Genomic DNA, 18274 nt, shown 5'->3' with positions numbered 1-18274 from the left:
TAAAGGTCATTGGTAAAAGTTCCTAGTAGTTTGACTTATCTAGGCGCTATCTAGGCCATGCATTGGGGATTTTAAAAAACTTGGCACAAATGTTAACTATGACAAGATAGTATGTCTAGCAAGACCCATTTCTTTAGTTCATAGGTCAAGGTCACTCATAATGGGCATTGGTCAAAATGCCTTTTATTTCAGCTTGACTGATAAAAAATAAGCAAGATATTATGCAGAAAATATTTTGACCCAGGTTGACCCATATTAAAGAACTTTCCAAGATATTATGCAGACAAATATTATGATAAAGTTTTATAAAGATTTGACAAAAATTGTTGAATTTATGACGTGGAAAGATTTTCCTTAGATTTGACCTAGTGACCTAGAATTTGACCTGGGAAGACTGATATAAAAAATAAGCAAGATATAATGCAGACAAATATTCTGACCAAGTGACCTTGTTTTTGACCCAAGATGACCCATATTCATATTTTATTCAAGATAACATGCCGACAAATAGTCTGACCAAGTTTGATAACCATTGGATAAAAACTCTTGATTTTATTACATAAAATGAAAACTTGAACGCAAAATTGTTCACGCACGCCCAAGACAATGCCCACACACCCATCCGCCCATCGGTTTTCGCCATTCTTTAACCTGTAATTTTTCGATGAAAAATCCGGCTAAAGATCACTTGGTACAAATGTTCACTATGCAAATTTGGCATGTCTGTTACAAGACCCATATCAGTCAGTCAAAGGTCAAAATTAAAGGTCATTTGTCAAATTCCTTTTATTTTGGTTTGTCCCAACTTATGCTTGTCCATGCATTGAAGGAGTTTAAAATCTTTGACTAGTCTAGGCTGTAGCCATGCATTTGGGGCTTTTAATATCATCCCTGAAAAGTTAGTGTTTCATGTGCAAGACCTATATCAATAGGTCAAAGGTCACACTTGAGTCATTGGTCAAATTTATTTTTATTTCTGCTTGTTCTGGAATAAATTCACCATTTCTTTGGGTATTTTAGAACTTGGCACAAATGTTCGTCAAAAGTATATGTAGCTTGCCTGTCACCTAAACAAAACCATTAAACAAATGAAGTTACAAATTTATGAAAACACTGATATGCATGATTTCTATTCAGGGGCAGGCTTTCTTGTTGTCTTTTTGCCATTAAGGTCAAGCATATATAGCACATAGTGAAAATCTGGGTTTTGTCACAGCAGCGTGTCTTAGCTTGAATCACAGTGGCATTCAAAACCTGGTATTACAGAAACAGAATTTAATGCACCATCATATTTGATTGGATGTTGCAAAGGGCCAGCGTTAATTAGAATGCAAACTCTATCTGATAAGCCCAGAAGAATTTGGAAAGCTGTTCTAGCATGCAGCTTTGATTTCAAACAGCATAATAACATTTTTTATTTGATATTTGTCTATTTTGCTAAAAAGGTTTCAAAATAATATATTGCATAATGCATTTTATTTGTTTAAAACCACCAGTTTCTGATAAAAAGCCCGGACAAGAATATTTTTTAAGGTCAAATGGCAGAAGTACTAATGGGAGGTAATAACATACTTCTCCACAATTCTTTATAAGCATTCTTGTTAACCAGAGTGATGATGCTATGCGTACCACATAGATCTATCATTATCAAACCTCTGATAAATGAGAATGTTGATAAGCAAAGAAAACTTGATACAATCATTTAGCTCATCTGTTTTTCAAAGTTTAATAGTTGAAGTATAGTAAAAGGCTTTGTGTTGTCATTGGCAGGCATTTTTTTAGTCTCGGCCATGACTTATAAAACATTGCACATATGTTGCTAAAGACATCACACACATGTGTAGCAAATCCAGTTTTAATAACTGTTGAGTTGTGCCCCTTTTTGATCGAAAAAATAACAACGGACAATCGAGAATTCAAGTTGAAGACGTTTAAAGCTTTATTTTTACTTTATTATCAACAAAACAATGTATTTATTTAAAATTGTTAATAAACTAAGAATTGACGTCCTTAAAATTAGCTATATAATTAATGGCAGTACAATTGCAACTACACGTATCTTGAATAACAGTTAAGACATATGAGTAAAGCAACATGTGTATATATTTCTACACATGTAATAGGATATTACTATTATTCATTTACAACACCAGTTATACATCTTTTTTTGTTTAAACAACAAGAAATCTACACTTCTGAGCTTACAAAAACCCTATGGAATAATGATAGAAATCATACATGAACAAGACTGGTGTATATTCCTTTTAGAAATGAAAAAGTTGTATTGGAGCCTCAGATGTTAAGTGATACAAAACATTATTTTATTAATCAGTTGTTTTGCATAAAATCACTAGTGAATGAAGTATGATAATGTTTGTAAAGAATGAACCAGGCCAGGTGAAGCAGGATATATTTGAAGAATTAAATTTAATATATGAAAACAATTGTGCATTAACAAAGTATAATGTACAAAAAATAACCATTTGTAGTTTGTGGTTTAAATTTTGAACAAAATTCACATTTACAAGGTTAAGAAAAGCAATGCAATTTGCAGAGTAGACAATTATATTGAAGCAGGATTACTTTTATCAGTCACAATACATCTTTTGAAAACCATCTTAAGCAAAATAGAGATAAAAAATATAAATGTTCCTTTATTGTATATCTTAAAAAATATTTTAAGAAAAGTAGTCTTTACATTGTTTAAAACAAACAGTCCAGCTGATATGATAAAGTTACACACAATAGATAAAACAAACAGGTTCATACAATAGAAGACATAATAAATACATATCCTATATTTGTGATAATAATGCAAAACATCCACATAATCCAGAAATTTTAACAAAATGAATGCAGTCATTGATTTGAAAAAACAACAACAACAGAACACTGAGGAACAAAAACTACCATTAAAAATAAAAAATAACATTCATCGGTCAGAGAAAGGCAAGTGATTGCTTCTCATTATGGCAACTACCATTGATAATAAAAATAACATTCAACAGTGTAAGAAAGATTTGGGACTAAGTCTCATTATGGGAAGATTGCCCTTAGAATGGAAAAAAGAAAGAATAAAGACTAAAGTCGATTTCAACTATATGCACCAATCAATCAAGGAATGTTGACTGTAAAACATATAACTCAACCCACTCCTTCACTTGGCTCAGCTCACAGTTTTTATTCAATTCTTCATTTAACAAAAGAAGTTATATATGAATTATTTTATTAAAACCAAAGATAAAAACCTAAAACTCAACATGGAAAATTTACTTCCAAATAACAAAAATACTGCAGAAAATTTGCTTTCATGTTCATTCATTAAAAACACCTGTGAACATTAATATGTAGCTTGTTTTTCTGTTATACCACTTTAAACATTATCGAAATGCATGCAATACCAATTTTTTCCAAGATCAATTATGATTTTAGACTGATTTTCAATCCCTATGGTATGAAATTATTTTTTGTTATTATTTTTCTCTTATTACAATACATTGCCATATGGTTAATAGGACATAGAAGAAAGACAGTAATATATCTACAATAGGATTTTTCAATCAATGATCTTAGTAGTAATTCAATAACCTTCAACAGTCTATATAAACATCACAAATGCCTACACATAGAATTTTTTCCCCTCAAATTTCTGTTAATTTTTAATAATAGTTCATATAATATTCACTCAAAAATGTAGGAACATCCATACCAGTAACTATGACACTAAGATAGTTTAATCCTACGACAAAGACTGATTAAGATCATTATTGGTAAAGTCTTCAGCGCCATTCAAACAATCAAATCTGCACCATGACTAGTTCATCTTAGATTCAATTGGACAAATTACATATACTATAGATAATATCCTATATGTTGTAACACGATCTAACAGATGCTTCAGCGAAAATTTGACATCTTAATAATACTTACATATTCCCTTGCATAGCTGAAAGATCATTTGTACAATTTTAAGTTAAAGTAAAAGACATTTATTTTTAAAACACTAAAATCATTTACATGTATTACTTAATACTTACGCTCGTGCAGATGCTTAATTTTGTGGTCATAACTTTGAACTACATCACTGATTGAAATTAAAAGAAAGTTAGCAAGCACTGCGTTAGTAATTGCTATCTGGGCTTGCTCAAATTCTGGATTTTATATTGCAAGGCTTGTTGTAAAATACCATGTTGAAAATACTATTGAAAAAATTCAATCCAAACATTTCATCCAAAAGTTTAATTTGCTTGCAATACCTAAAGACTGGCAAAACTACCATTATATCAAACCTAGCTTTCCTCCATTTACAATCAGTATTAGATTTTGAACCAAGAACACGAAACCTGAGTTCAATCCTTTGCCATACTGCATACTGCAGATACATAATTCCACAAACATACTTTTACTTTCAAACACTAACAAAGCCAGAGACAAGCCATCCCCCACATCCATTGCAGCAATGATGCTTTAAACATGTAAACAAGAGTGTGCGTCAACGTTTCCCTGGATCGTCTTGTGAGATCATGTACCAGCAGCAGCAGGTGGGTCATCCCCGAAGTTCATCCTGATTTGTTCTAGGAACATGAAGGTTAACACAGTGTGGGGTCCGAGTCTGACAAACGCTGGCATGAAACCCTGAAATTACAGGCATACTGGCTTGATATCTCAAAGAAAAATTACCAAACCGTTTAAACCATTGTTTTTATTTAAGTTTGCTATTCATCCTTAAATATAAATAGAGTACTGTGAATTGAATATGTCGCCTGCTTGGAGGGCCCACTTTTGACACAAAAATTATTAAAAAATATCAATGATGAATAGGTTTGATGAACTAGGTCATTATTGACAAAAAAGGGCTGTAGCACTTGGATGTTGAATATTATGAGGATTATTTGGCAAGCATTGGATAAGAAATGCTCAAGTTTAAGAGCGGACAAAATGAGTTTGATCAAGTTTTGACAATTCATGGGCCATAATTCTGGAATGGTCATATTTTTAGAAGTCATGGGCCATAACCCTAGAGTTGGTAATGTGACATGGCTGTTAAATGAACTCGAGATATTATGCCCATAAACATTTTACCCAAGATTCATAAAGACTGGAAAGAAATGCATAAGATTAAGACCAGACAAAGTGAATTCAGTCAAATCTTAATAATTCCAGGGCCAAAAATCTGGAGTTAATATCAAACTATCTGGCTGTTGATTGACTCAGTCAGGATATAATTTCGATAAAATTTGTAACCAAGTTTGATAAGGATTGGATACCAAATGCTTAGTTAGAGAGCTAACATGGAAATGTGACTCTGCCAGTCATATGATCCCAATATGCCTACCATGCAAGGCAACATTAAAATCCATTTCAGTTATTACGATTTCAACTGTTTTTCTCTCTAAAAAGCCATTCCAGTGGCATTTACCTTGTAACTAAAATCAGACCCAATTCTATGTTTCATTGCATAGAGCATGGATGTGTGCAGGGGCTATAAAAGGTCAAAATTTACCTTGAAAAATCCCATGGGACCGTTTACAGCTATATCTTTGGCACAGGCAAGTATACTCTGAAAAACAATACAATTTTGCAATGAGACTTTTAATAAAGCAGTATGAATCTTTTTTGTCAAACAAAACCATGAATGCATGGCAACATGCTCTAACAATCTATGTTCTTACTTCTATTTTACAGGTTCATCAAGAAAATCATTTCTCAAAGCCAGAGCATGACACAAACTTTTTTGTCAGGTGAAAAATAAAATTTGGTGACAAATAAAAGTTCGAGATTGTCCTGCACAATTTCACAAAATTGTCTTTATACTTCAAATTTCATTATTTCAATTTATTTTCAAATTCAAAACAATTCTATAAGCTTTGTGAAAATATGTGATGGAATTAAAATAGATAAAATCCAGTATTTATGTATTGACAGTGACACATACTTTATAAGTACCGGGTGGAGCATTCATCATACGAGTCTTCATCACGTCTAGAGGCATGGTGAGAAATGTGGCTATACCACCCTGAAATATAGACAAGTGTTTGTCGAACATATTCAATACAGAATACATTAATCAAACTTAGTATAAGCTTGAAAGCCCTGCAAAAGTAAAAGACTTGTCCAAAATTTACAATTTATTTACAAGTAGATGGACATTTTATAATTTAAAAACAAAACAAGCAAATTCGTTGAACTGATATCCCCCGCCTGATTGGGCTTAGTCAAGGAATGAAAATCAATTGTTGATGAAATATATATATATGAGTTTGAGTTTGATTGCAACTGTTTGAAATAAAAAACAAAAATATTGTATATAATGTAACATTTAGAATTGACTAAGAAACCTAGTTTATGACTCCATGTTACCCAGTTCCAAACTAATCTAAGATTTCATCAAGGCAAACATTCTGATCAAGTTTCATGAAGATTGGTCCAGATATATGCAAATTATGGTCACAAACATGTGTTTAAAGTTTGGTGAGGATTGGACAAACGGTTTTCAAGAATTAGATCGGAAACAATCTTCGGGACGTACGTACGTACGGACAGACGTACGTACGGACAAGGGCAACCCTATATGCCGCCACTTTGTGGGGGCATCAAAATATAGCCTCTAGTGTCCACAAGTTTTTTTTAAGATTTCACTCAGTGACCTCATTTTTGACCCCACATAACCTACTAGTTTCAAACTATTCCAAGATTTCATCGAGGCATTCTGATTAAGTTTCATGGAAATTAGAGCAGATGTATTGCCTCTAGAGTGTTCCCAAGATTTCTGTAAGATATGAGCTAGTGACCTAGATTTTGACCCATATGACCCAATTTTAAAACGCAGTCGAAATTTAACCTAAGAGAACATTCTGGCCATTTTTTAACTTAATCAGACCAAACACCACCATAAAATAGCTTTCAGACAAGATCTTTGAAACCCAGTTTATAACAGCTCCAAGAGTTCATCAAGGAAAACATTCTGATCAAGTTTCATGAATATAAGACCATACATATTGCCTCTAATGTGTTTCAAAGATTTTTCTAAAATTTGACCTAGTGACCTAATTTTTGACCGCATATGCCCCACTTTTACAAGCGGTCCATATTTCATCAAGGGGTACATCATGACCAAGTTTGAACATAATCCGACCAATCATTTCCATTCCGGACCAAACATTTCTAAGATTTGACTTTGTGACCTAATTTTCGATCATATGTGACCCAGTTTTAAACAAGTCCATGATTTCAACAAGGAAAACATTCTAATTAAGTTTTATGAATATTTGACCATGTATAATGCCTCAAGTATGTTCCAAAGTTTTTTCTAAGATTTGACCTACTGACCTAGTTTTTGACCCCATGTGACCCACTTTTTTAAGTGGTCCATATTTCATCAAGGTTAACATCATGACCAATTTTGAACATAACTTGACCAATCATTACCATGATATGACTCCGGACAAGATTTTTCTAAGATTTGACCTAGTGACCTAATTTTTAACCCAGTTTTATTTCCGACCAAAAGTTCATCCAGGAAAACATTCTTATTAAGTTTCATGAATATTTGACCTTGTATAATGCCTCTAGTATGTTCCAAAGATTTTTCTAAGATTTGACCTACTGACCTAGTTTTTGATCCCATGTGACCCACTTTTAAAAGTGGTCGAAATATGATCAAGGGGAACATTCTGACCAAGTTTGATCATTTTCTGATCAATTCCTTCCAAGATATGGTACCAGACGGACGGATGGATGGAAGGACGGAATGACGGACGGACAACGCCAAAACAATATCCCCCTCCTGAAATCTTCGATTCGGCGGGGGATAATAAGATTGAGAAAGAAAAATAAGTAGGCTTTTTTACCCAAATTCCTATTTGGTGACTGATAATGTTACATAATCAATACTCTTACAATACTATGAACGTTTTTAAAACAGTGCATCAATTATACCTCACTGACAATATTCTTTTAACCCCAGGAAAGCATAAAATAATATATTATTTTTACAGAACTCTACTAACAGCCATAAAGCTAGAGGTGAAATGAAGTATCTCGTTATCTTTCTGGAAAAGCGGAGTCCCCAACAGAGTGCCCTTGATTTGGTCATAGCAGGCGATCTGACCAACGGTGACGCACACGGCTCGACTCGTTGCCATGGTGGCTCCACTGAACATCTTTGCTACACCCTCTTGGCGAAACACTCTGTACAAGCCATCAAATCCATTCTTGTACCTAAATACAACCCAAGAGACAGCAAAAATAACATTTGTCTTTCGTCATTTATCTTTAAATATTAAAAATGTTTACATGGTTTCGTATTACCCAAGCTTAGTAATGAAGATACAAAAATATCTTCCCTTCACATAGTAAATTTTTATTATCATTCAGTAGGGATGGCGAACAAGTAGTAAAACCATTCATTAACACGGATAGAAATTTGATAGGGTCAATTATGTACCTTGCAGTAATGTTACATTGTCTGTAAATCATGCATATAATGAAAAAAATATCTGAGTACTCGAGTAGTGAATTATTATTCGAGTACTTTCACTATCAATCAAGTACTCTCAAGATCGCAGCAAGCTCTTAAGTACTTGTTGCCATCCCTTTTATTTTGCAATGTTTGCATTTACTAAGAAATATAGCTCTAAAAAATAATACTGCAAAATGAAATCATTCTTACAGTAACTAGACTGAATCTTACCCTCTTCTCTGTTCTGGGGCAAGCTTGACATCATTCTGCATTCTGCAAGCAGACAATACATTTGTGTGTTAAATTCATACATATGTATAAGAATTAGTAACAATCAATAGATAACAATCAATAGTGTCACAGAGCCAACACCAATGATCATCTATTATTTATTAGTTGAAGAAGAGGTGAAGCTCAACATTATTAAAACCCAGTGAGAGTTAAATGCTTTACTGTGCATGCATGTATTGTTGTTGGCAACATGTGTACCATTGAAGTGAGTATCTGTTTTATGAGTTAAGGGCAAAGGTTTAAGTTCTGCATGGCGAATGACAATGATGCCAAGGCTATGTGACAATACTCTTTTCCTAAAAGAAAACAGACCAACTAAATTAATTACAGAGTACCAGTAAACTAAACACAACTTTTGTTGAAGACTGACACCAGTACTTCTGCTCCAACAGCAAATAAACTGATATCTACGGGCAATGTTATAAGAAATGGCCTTGACCTTACCTGACATTGACCAAATCTGCAGGGGTACCCACAAAACCTCCCATTGCACCCGCGGTCCCAGCTAAGGCCACTTTCTCATAAAATGGCATATTACGGCCATCTTTTGTTCGAGATTTACGCCCTACATCGTAGACAGCAAACCTTGTCATTGAATATGTAAGCTGAAATCAATAGAGGCATAAACAGAATTGGTCACTGGTTGATACTAAGTCTTAGTAAAATTAATTCAAGTCAAATTTGGGCATTACTTTTGCCAAAATAAATAGAATTTGATTTTTTCAATCTCTCAGGTGAGAGAGGTAAACTGAAAGTCTATTCTACTCAAGTTTACTGGCAAATTTATCTACTAACAGTCTGAAAACTATCAGCATAAAAACAGAAACATGTTATAACACAACTTTCAACAGTAACAATAAAATACAAACAATAAATGAACAAACTGCCTGATTTACCAAATAAGTGCATGCCATCAAGGACAATTTCTTACCCCCTGAAATTCCATTCTAACAGTATTAGTTGCCAATTATATACAATGAAATAACAGAAACATCTGTAACACATATGATGATGAGAAATGCTATAAATACCACCAACAACAGTTGGTAAGGTTCATATATGCATTGGTCAAGTTTGATCAACATAAGATGTAAATAGATGGCATCCCTAATCCCTGCTAAGTCTTCCCTAAATCCCTAATTTAATAAATTTAAAAGCATGGAATAAAAGGATGCACAGTATTAGACTCCGACTCATTTTCTCACAATACGAAGTATAGCATATTTTTGTCTAATATTCATAAACTTATTAAAATAGTTACAATAATATACCTGTCTTAGGACTGAAGCAGACAATCCATTGTAGAAGCCCAGCACACCGTCAGACTTGAACAGTTTTTTGGCCATGAAGAATAAGCTTTTCTTCCCTTGTTGCGTCTGCATGTGAACCTACAATAGAAGCATGCAACTATATTGACTTTTTCTGAAGGCAAATGTTTCAAGACAATAATATTTCAAGAACACTGATTTTGGGGGGTCAGGACAGAAAACAATCAAAATCAGTTAACAAGATAGCCATTATGGCCCTATATTGCTCACCTGAGAAGTAGTGTAAAAACAATCTAATTACATTTGAGAATGAGTTGGAGTAAAAACACTGTGAGGGAGCAAGAATTGTGACGTCACCACAAATGTGTACGACCACGGTGATCTTGACACAACAAAAGGTATGGGTTTTTTTAATTTTTTTTTTACTAAATTCAATCAAATTAAAACAAGACCTAGGCCATGATTTCCGCTTCCATGTGGTATACAGCCTGTCATTCTTGATGTTGTAATTTTTGAGAACATTGAAGTTTTCGTTGTCGGCTTTGTCTTTGTCTTAATGTCATAACCCTGTCTTTTACTTGATTATATTTAACACAAAGCGTTGTAAATGAGTTACCAGTGAAAATAAGCCAATGTATAGCGTTCCTAGATAGAATTAAAAAAAAAAATCTAGCGGTGTTTTATCTTCTTGTGTTGCTGTTTTTTTAGTAAGCAATATTAGGTCAGTGTTGCTTCGTTCAATGTAAAAAGGTCGACTACTTCAAATGTTCCATTCATGTTGACATATTCCAGACAAAAACTAAACTTAGTATATTATATGATATAAAAAATTTTTATAAAATGTTATGCATTTATTTTTCAGATGTCATATGCATGACGAGGCAAATCCCTTTGTTTGCATAAATTGCGAGAAGTCGTTTCCAACCAATTCTGATCTTAAAACGCATATTCGATGTGAAAAAAGCAGGGGTGTAACTGGCACGAATGTGGGATGTCTATCTCAGAAAAGTCAAACCTAAAGGCACAAGGGGGAGTGAAGCCTTAAATTTCCAGAGTGTGAAAAGTGTGCACCGGAGCAGCCTTTCCAGACATAAGAAAATTTACAAAAACAACATGGATTAATTACAATAATGCTCTATTTTACGATTGATTTCTGTTCGATTAAGTTTAATACTAATTTTTCTGGGGTAACATGGTTATTAGAATAACATAAATTATTGTAATTTCAACCCTAGTGTCGTAGTCAAACCTTGATTAAGGTATTGCATGTAAGCACCTTTAAGTCATTATCTCAGCAAATACATGTATTGCATTGAAATGTTAGATATAAGTTCTGAACTATACAACCTACTTAATTAATCAAGCGAGATAACTCTGTCTTGCATATAATGCAAATTATTGCCCTTTATTATTCGACATAGAAATTCTGGTTAAGGTTTTGCATCTAGAAGCACAGATAGGTTACGATATCTGCAACAACTTTATGTTTTGTATTGAGACTTTATACAATGGTACTCAATAATCAAGCGTGCTTAATTAATTAAATAAGATAACTGTGTTTTGCATATAATGCAAATTATGGTCCTTTATAATTTAATTAAGAAACTAGAGATTGCTTTTTTGAAAAAGCACTAGTCTCCCCTATTGTGTGGTTGTAGCTGAGAAAAAATAAATGATTGACATGCAATTTGTAATTTTGGACTAGAGAGGAACCAACAGTGAAGTTTGGTTTATTCACCTGTATTAAATAGTGAATATCTACTGCGACCTTAGTATATTATGCAAATTTATTTTAGCTCGATTGTGAGGAAAGCTAAGCTTATAGAATCACTCTCAAGTCCGTTTCCTGGGCAGAAACCAGTACTGTGTCCCTTTTGAGAGGCCATGAGAAAGTACCCCTGATGGGGATTGAACCCACAAAGTCTTGGGTGAGAGGCGGACCCCTTTACCACTAGACCACTCTCACCTTTGACCTACTGATCTCAAAATCAATAGGGGTCATCTACTAGTCATGACCAACTAGCATATCAAGTATGAAGTTCCTGGGTGCAAGCATTCTTTATTTATTGAGCGGAAACAAAGTGTGACGTACAGACTGACTGACGGACGGATCACAAAATCAATAGGGGTCATCTACTAGTCATGACAAACTTGCATACCAAGTATGAAGTTCATGGGTGCAAGCATTCTTTAGTTACTGAGCGGTAACTGTTTCTTCACCTCAAGGTCACGGCCACCTTGACCTTTGACCTACTGATCTCAAAAACAATAGGGTTCATTTACTAGTCATGACCAACTAGCATACCAAGTATGAAGTTCCTGGGTGCAAGCGTTCTTTAGTTATTGAACAGAAACCATTTTTCAGCTTAAGGGCACCACCAACGTATCATTTTTTGCCCGATGGTAACTGCGCCCTTGACCTTTAACCTTTTGATCTCAAAATCAATAGGGGTCATTTACTAGTCATGAACAACTAGCATACCAAGTATGAAGTTCCTGGCCCCAAAAGATCTTCAGTTATTGAGCGGAAACCGTTTTTTCACCTCAAGTTTACGGTGACCTTGACCTTTGACCTATTGATCACAAACTCAATAGGGGTCATCTAATAGTCATGACCAACCAGCATACCAAGTTCCTGGGTCTAAGCGTTCTATAGTTATTGAGCGGAAACGAAGTGTGACGTACAGACTAGTGTTTGAAAATCGGACTCCATTTGATATCGATAATCGAATCGGACCAAGCATTTCGATTTACTATCGGACAATAATCGAAAGCTCATAATATCAGTAAGGAATACATTATTTATACATAGTAGCACGAGCATTTAAATGGTTAAACCTGGATTCAGTATGTGTGATGCTATAGACATGCTTTTTGCAACAGAATGTAAATTCCATAACCTCTTTCTGTCTTTTAACAACTAAACAAAAAACATAAAACATCACAACACAACACATACTTAATAATTGCACATTATAATGCAAAATGCTGCACACTGGAACATGTAAGTTATCTTAATATTTTATCCATGTCAATGCATAATAATTTTTTGTGAACCTGTTAAATTTAACATTTAATTAGAACATTTTAATTTCATAAAACTTTCAACAAAAATGTAATTTAGTTTATTACAAACCAAACCAAAAACGTTTTTAAAAACAGAATGCATCATGCCGGAATCCCCAGTATTTACAGAAAAGACCGGACCCACTACATCATAGAGAGAGGTTATTGAAGAATGTTGTATGAAATATATACAAAATTAAGACTAATTTGTTATTTTGGGAGAGGTTGTAAGTTTTTAAGCAAAAGTGTTCACCGCACTTGTGTAAGAGTGTTACCGCCCTTAATAAAATGAACTCAAAGAGAATTTATCTGAAAGAAAAAAAATACATTTTCTCGACTTATACCACAAAACAAAACAATACGTAGTTACCAGAAGTAACATTAGCGACATCGATTTTGGACAACCACTAGCGATTGTCGCCGACTTAGCATTGTAAGCGACGATTAATCGATTGTACTCGATAATCGTTTCATCACTAGTACAGACTGACGGACTGACTGACAGACAGGGCAAAAACAATATGTCTCCCCATGAATGGGGGAGATATAATTCTGGTTAGGTTTTGCATGTAACCACATTTATGTCAATATATCAGCAAATACTCCCTGTATTGCATTGAAACTTTAGACAAGTGTTGTTTCAGAACTTTATTAGTAAATTCTTGTTTTAGTTTGAGTTGATGGGTTTGCATAAAAGATTGATGTAATGTGATTCATTTCACTTTTTTTTAGGTTTAAGTTTTGCATGTAAACAGCCTGATAAGTATTACATGCTGTATCAATCTTATAAATGTTTTGTTTCACAAACAAATGATGACATTTTTTGTTTTATGTTGATGTGATTTATACTCTGTGATTCTTTACTGTGATTCGTTTGTATTTTTAAAAGAAACCCAAACGTTTTCAAATCTCAGTTTTATTTTATTAATCTTAACCATATTGCCATATATTATAACACTTATTGCCATATAAGTGACATGTCAATACAGAATAATGGCACAACACATATTTAATCAGAAAGAACTTTGTAATTAAGCAATGACTACACATGTCATTCGCCGGCTATAAATGAACTACCCAGTAGTATTAGAAGTTCCATATGATCATATCAATAGTCAACATTGAATGTTAAGGAGTCCCATTTTGGATGTTACTAACGCTTTTTCTCCTCGTCTTTTCCCATCTGACACCCAGTGCCCTTTTTTGTAAATAATTTCGATACAAACATACTGTACCACTCTTCTTCTTTTTCGTCGAACGCCTATATAGATCGAACATTTGGTCCCTGAAATTGAGTGGATGAGATAAATGAAATTTTTTGTATGTTTTTTCATCTTATAATACAAAAATTGGTTGAAGGATTGACACAGACTAAATAATACTACTTTTTACCCAGTAGTGCTTTCTAAGAGCCATAATCAGTGTAATTTGTAACAAACCTTAGTGTATTCAAGTGTGACCGGCTTTTCTCAGCATGAATAGCTCATATATACCTACATGTGATGCTCCATGTTGTCGTGGCCACAATACTCAAACAGAACTAGCCTGGGGTTGTGAGTGTTCCATCTAAAAAGTATTATTCAAAAGCAAAATGTTAATTGATGGTGTCTGTCTAGACAAAGTTTAGTTTTAGATGCAATCATTCAAAAGGTTCCATTTGATGTTAATATTATTAATAGAAAAAAACAATGACATCACGGAGGCTTTATTCCGGAGGCTTTATTCGCACCCACTTCAAATTCAATTTAAAAAGTGTGGTCGTTCGCCTAAAAATTCTAGAGTGTGGTCGTTCGCATAATTTGATATTTTAATATTGCCTTCGAAAACACCAATACACCATGCAAAGGTACTCTAAATGGTATATATTTGCTTTAATATGTGTTTTTCATAAGAAACCTGGTGAAACGAGACGTTTTTCATTGTTTTTGCAAGATACACAAAATGCGTTGTCTGCATCGCCGATTCCAAATTTGTTATTGAATCTTCTCAAAAACTACCACACCAAGAAAATCAGACAGTCTACCACATGGAATCGGAAATTATGTGCCGTACCGTGGGATACGTCTTGTTTTTATTTGATTCAAGATAATAAAGAAAACATCAAAAACTTACGTTATGTTGTGTCAATTTCTCCGTGGTCATTCGCATTTGTGGTCACGTGATTTTTTTGCTCCCAAAAAAACCTGTGTCTTTTTATCTGTACTGGTTCATTCGACATCCTAATAAATTATGTGATGTTAAAGCTGCACTCTCACAGATTTACCGTTTTTCCAACTTTTTTTTTTATTTTTTTGTCTTAGAATGAACAACTTTTTGCGTAAATATCTGCAAACCAGTGATTTAAGGTTGCTGACAAAAGATCAGATGGCAGATTTACATATTTCCATTCCAAAATTTATGTTTTATGGCTTAAACCGTTACTAACGGTTAAAAAAAAATGCATATAACATCAGATTTGGAACGGAAATTTGACAATCTGCGATCTGATATTTTGTCAGCAGTCTTTTTACACTGGTTTGCAGATAATTACGCAAAAACTTGCTCGTTCCAAGACAAAAAATAAAAATGTTGTCAAAACATTCAATCTGTGAGAGTGCAGCTTTAAGTTTTGAGGATAACTGAACTCAAAAATTGATGATTTTGATCACATTCAGAGATCAGTATGAAATATTATCTGTCACTATTTATTGCAATAGATATTTACACACCAAGGATTGACATTTCAGGTCTCTCTAAAGGGAAAAGAAACTAATATCTAATAATTTCCTCATTCGCAGGAGACTGAAAAGTTTATTCTTTTAACAATTTGGCCATATTTTGCAACACAAATTTTCCCAAAATGTCTAGGTCTTTTCCCAAAATGGGTGGAAAAAGCTCTGACTTATAATTGACCGGTCAATGTGTCAGGACCCATATTTAAACTTGGACCTGAATTTCATAAATAAAAGTAAAATGTAGCTTCCTGACTGTAAACAGTGTTTGCGTATGTATTAAAAAGTACACTCTTTCGTTTACTGATGTGTTACTTTAGAGGTAAAATTAAAATTAATAAAAATATTAATAAAATGAAATTCTGTAAGTTAAAGCGCTGAAATTACCATGACAATTTGATACTAAAACATGGCACATTTAATCTGAAAAAATAATTTCTATGGTATTAAATAACTGATGACAGGTTGCACAGCGCCCTGTGAATAAAGACAACATGTACCGAAATAAGACTTCATTACTGAAATTCCAGAAATATTCAAGTTGCGGTGACACCTGGACAAAGAATAGCATTGGTACAAAAACTGTCTCAGATGTTCAATTGCCAGAGACAAATCTTTTAATCTTAAGCTAGGATTATGGCTTCCTTTGTAATAGTTTTACACTTTTCATCCAGTTCATATATATATCTATCAAACCTTGCCTGGCTTGTGTTGAGCCTATTTATAATGATTAGCCAAGACATACATCTAAATATAGACGAAGGTTCTAATACAGTGACAACAGCCAGATGTAAAAATCTAGTATTCGCTTTAGAATTAAGCTATTTAACTTGAAAAAGTCAATAAAAAATAACAAAATGCATGAATTTGAAATATTTTATATCACATAAACATACAATATTATAAGTGATATCAACTAGTGATAAAAATATAATAATTTTCCTAACTAATGTAATGGTCCGCTGTAAGCAGCCGAAGGTTCGTTCATAATAATATTCCGTATACAGGGCTTTTTCTATAGTACCCACGGGTCCGACTATCGGACCCATTCCCAAAGCAAAATATAAGATATTTTTCCCAATCTTCAGAAAAAAATCCCAATCCAAAAAAAAAAAAAATTTTTTTTTTTTTTTTTTTTAGAAATTCTTTTTACCTATACTGGTTCATTTTCAACATCCTAATAAATTATGTGATGTGAAGATTTTTTGGTGATTGAACTCAGAAATCATTGATTTTCATCACATTCAGTGATGAGTATGAAATATTATCTGTCATGATTTATTGCAATAGATATTTACACCCCAAGGATTGATATTTCAGCTATTGTGGGTCTTTTAAAGGGAAAATAAACTAATATAAAATCATTTCCTAATTCACAGGAGACTAGACAGCCTTTTGTTTTCACTGTAAAATTTCCCAATTTCCGCATTTTCACGACGCAAAATTTCCCAAAATGTCTAGGGTCTTTTTCCCAAAATGGGCAGAAAAAGCCCTGGTATAAAACGGAAGTACGTTCATACCGGATGTAAACTTGGTTGGTAATAGGCAAATTAGCAAAGCCCGGGGTATGTGAGAATAGAGAAGTTAGTGTATATAAAGACCAGTGGACCCCTTCAGGGTCGAGCATGCTTTTCCCTGAAGGGATCTGTTGGTGTTTGTTTCATTATGCCAGAAAGCTCGGCTATCTGGTGTTTGTTTGTTTCGGTCGCACGTTACACTTATACTAATGTCATAACAATTTAATGAAATGCAAAAGTTAGACTATATTAGGGATGCAAACGAATATTCTAACATTTCAAACAGTGATGCTGCATAGCTTTTATGTGTATGCATTATTTATTTTAAAAAATCTTATGTTTATTTCAGTTAAGACATTTGCATGCTTTGCTAATACCATGCCACTGTTAATTATTATTGTTAACTAACAGTGTGCAATAGCTCATCTTCGGCAACAACAGTACATTTTCCCTTACACTTCATAATGATACGTCACACATAGAGTAGTAGTGTATCGGGGGTATCCGACAATGGCAATCGCTATGTTCTGAATCTATGACAACACATACTTATTTAGATTGAACTACAAGATGAATTATGAACCCTGCATACACGTCCAATGATAAAAATAAGATAAGAACAGATGTCACAAATCAGGTCCTATCATATAGCACTAGGGTATTAAAGTTAAAGTACTAAAACTGTGGTCCAACATGTATCTTTACATGATAAACCAAATGATGCAGACGAACCTTTAACAGATCCAGAGGGTGTGTACAGCAAGCAGCCATGGCACTGGCAACGCCTCCGAAATACCATCTCGGGATCCTTTGAGATTTATTTACAGGAACCGCCATGATTTATACAACCTTTCTAGCTGCAAAAGGAACGTGACTGTTAATTTTAAGAAGTCACCGTTTCGTTCTCCAACAGGGTCACTAAAGGTGAAGGTCGGTCAGAGTTGTTTCCCTTTTTGATCC

The 18274-nt window shown here is 33.8% G+C and overlaps 1 protein-coding gene across 1 annotated transcript; it reads right to left on the bottom strand.

Moving 5' to 3' along the window:
* Positions 1 to 1926: 1926 nt before the first annotated feature.
* Positions 1927 to 18249, bottom strand: LOC128222125 (mitochondrial dicarboxylate carrier-like). The gene is made up of 8 exons (XM_052930997.1): positions 18047 to 18249; positions 10024 to 10140; positions 9197 to 9357; positions 8693 to 8734; positions 8010 to 8220; positions 5936 to 6016; positions 5504 to 5560; positions 1927 to 4635 (listed from the first exon to the last, which is right to left on the bottom strand). Exons 1-8 carry the CDS (start codon positions 18149 to 18151, stop codon positions 4522 to 4524), a joined length of 888 nt encoding a protein of 295 aa, XP_052786957.1. The 5' UTR covers positions 18152 to 18249; the 3' UTR covers positions 1927 to 4521.
* Positions 18250 to 18274: the final 25 nt, after the last annotated feature.

The sequence above is a fragment of the Mya arenaria genome, chromosome 2 (genome assembly GCF_026914265.1).
Source record: "Mya arenaria isolate MELC-2E11 chromosome 2, ASM2691426v1".
In the NCBI taxonomy this organism is placed as follows: domain Eukaryota; kingdom Metazoa; phylum Mollusca; class Bivalvia; order Myida; family Myidae; genus Mya; species Mya arenaria.
The sequence above is the reverse complement of the archived record's forward strand: the minus strand, read 5'-3'. Positions and strand labels throughout refer to the sequence as shown.

Coding starts and splice junctions, on each gene's coding strand:
- LOC128222125 (XM_052930997.1), bottom strand. CDS start 18,151: ATGGCGGTTCCTGTAAATAAATCTCAAAGGATCCCGAGATGGTATTTC. Junction 9,358..10,023: donor CTGCTTCAGTCCTAAGACAG/GTATATTATTGT, acceptor TATTGATTTCAG/CTTACATATTCAATGACAAG. Junction 8,221..8,692: donor GCCCCAGAACAGAGAAGAGG/GTAAGATTCAGT, acceptor GGTTGTATTTAG/GTACAAGAATGGATTTGATG.